General features: G+C 62.2%; 1 protein-coding gene across 1 annotated transcript in view; it reads right to left on the minus strand.

The window, feature by feature from the left end:
* Nucleotides 1-1470: 1470 nt before the first annotated feature.
* The window catches only part of CDT1 (chromatin licensing and DNA replication factor 1), a gene marked incomplete at its 5' end in the record, with an annotated part of 2273 nt that continues 1878 nt past the window's right edge, over nucleotides 1471-1865 (minus strand). The window contains 2 exons of the mRNA XM_010281418.1: nucleotides 1471-1634; nucleotides 1741-1865. The exon at nucleotides 1741-1865 is cut by the window's right edge and continues 5 nt beyond it. Coding sequence (XP_010279720.1) covers nucleotides 1471-1634; nucleotides 1741-1865 — 289 coding nt within the window. The remainder of the gene's footprint in view (nucleotides 1635-1740) is intronic.

The raw sequence follows: 1865 nt of genomic DNA on the forward strand, positions 1-1865 counted from the left end.
GTGGGCCGATAGCCCAGCCTGCACCCAGAGCCCAGCCTCGCACCCCAGCCCCGTGCATCCCTCCAGCCTCCAGGCCAGGTTTAAACGCTCCTCCCTGGAAAGAGGGCTACCTCCTGCCAGCAGTGCTGGCCAACTGGCCTGCACAATGGCAAGCAAGGCCCTGGAAGAGGAGGAGGAGGGCCTGCCTACTCCCTCAGGCAGCACTACGGCCACCCAGCCTGCACCCAGAGCCCAGCCTCGCACCCCAGCCCCGTGCATCCCTCCAGCCTCCAGGCCAGGTTTAAACGCTCCTCCCTGGAAAGAGGGCTACCTCCTGCCAGCAGTGCTGGCCAACTGGCCTGCACAATGGCAAGCAAGGCCCTGGAAGAGGAGGAGGAGGGCCTGCCTACTCCCTCAGGCAGCACTACGGCCATCAAGGATGCTGCTGGCTTCTGAGAGCAGCGCTTCAGGTGGGGAAGCCTCCCTGGCCCAGCGCGGCCCCCAGCCAGCGGGATGAAGGACAGTCCCCTTTGCGTGCGAGTTCCCGATGCCCCACGCTAAAACCAGCCGCCTTTGGCTCAGAAAGCGGTGCGAGGCTCCCACCTCCGCCCCTGCGCCCACGCTGCCCGTCCTGGCACTTCCGCAGCCATCAGCACCCTCTTTGTCCCTCTTCCCAAGCCGCTTCAGCTGAACGGCCCAGGCTTTCCCCTGGGAAGAAGCCCCCCCGAGCCCACCCCCAGCCCTGCCGGCTCCCGTCCCCGCGGGAGCTGCTCCGCCGTCCCTATTTACAAGAGCTGCATTCAGTTCCCTGCAAACCCACGCTCACTTTTTCCAGTAAGTCTTTCTCCAGGAGCTGGATGACGACCCAGCCCTTCCCTGCGTGCGCCGGCCGGCGCCAATTGCCATGGAGAACCGCGGTGCTAACGCGGTGCAGACGGGCAGCTCACGGAGGAAGAGCGCTGGGTTAACACAAGTCAGCTATATTTAAAACATTTAATACAAATATGTTTTGACAAGTCCTGTAGTTGTTTCCAGCGAGCGCTGGAGATGCTTTTTCCCTCCCTTAAAAACAGAAAAAGGCCCAGAACTCCAAAAACATCAGCTTGTGACTTCTCTCACTCCTTCTGCCTGTCGCCCTCTCACCCTGCCCAGTCCTGCCTCCACCCCACCAGGGCCCAGTTAATGGAAGAAACCTCCTGCATCAAACCCTCAGGAGAACGCAGCGAAGCCCAGAGGAGGTTACTAGCTCCTCTTCACCGCTTGCATCATCACCCCAGGACGCAGGACCGCCTGCCTTCAGCTCGAGGGTCAGGGGAGCTGCGGTCCTCATGGACCCTGGCAGAGGAATTCATTAAATTAAGGTGTTTTGCTCTTCCTCAAGACATCCCTGAGGATGAGCCTCCCCGTCAGCCCGCACCAGACCCTGGAGCGCAGTCGGGATTTGCTACATTTAGAGGAGATTGCACGGGGGAAGCCGGACCCTCGGGGGGCTCAGGGGGCTTCTGCCTCCTTTGCCACCTTGGCGAGCCTCTCCGTGACGAGGCCGAGGTCCTTCCCTTTGTCCAGTTTGAGGTAGGTGTCCGTCCTGACGGCGTGGATCCCCACCCAGTCGGGCAGCAGCTCTGCGAAGAGGCGCAAGTGTTTCTCCATCTCGGCTGAAAAAAAGAGCGGCAGCCGCCGGGTCAGAGCTCAGCTCCGCAGCCCCTTCCTTCTGCAAAGACCCTCCCGCGCCGGCGAGGAGACCCCCCCTCACTTTCCTACCGGGAGGCATCTGCGTGTCGTAGCTGTCAGCCATGCGGGCACAAGCCACCTCCATGGTCAGCGCCTGCTTCTTCTCGGCCACGAAGACGTTGCGCAGGATGCGCGCCATGGCCGGCAACCGCCCC

The sequence above is a fragment of the Phaethon lepturus genome, unplaced genomic scaffold (genome assembly GCF_000687285.1).
Source record: "Phaethon lepturus isolate BGI_N335 unplaced genomic scaffold, ASM68728v1 scaffold7242, whole genome shotgun sequence".
In the NCBI taxonomy this organism is placed as follows: domain Eukaryota; kingdom Metazoa; phylum Chordata; class Aves; order Phaethontiformes; family Phaethontidae; genus Phaethon; species Phaethon lepturus.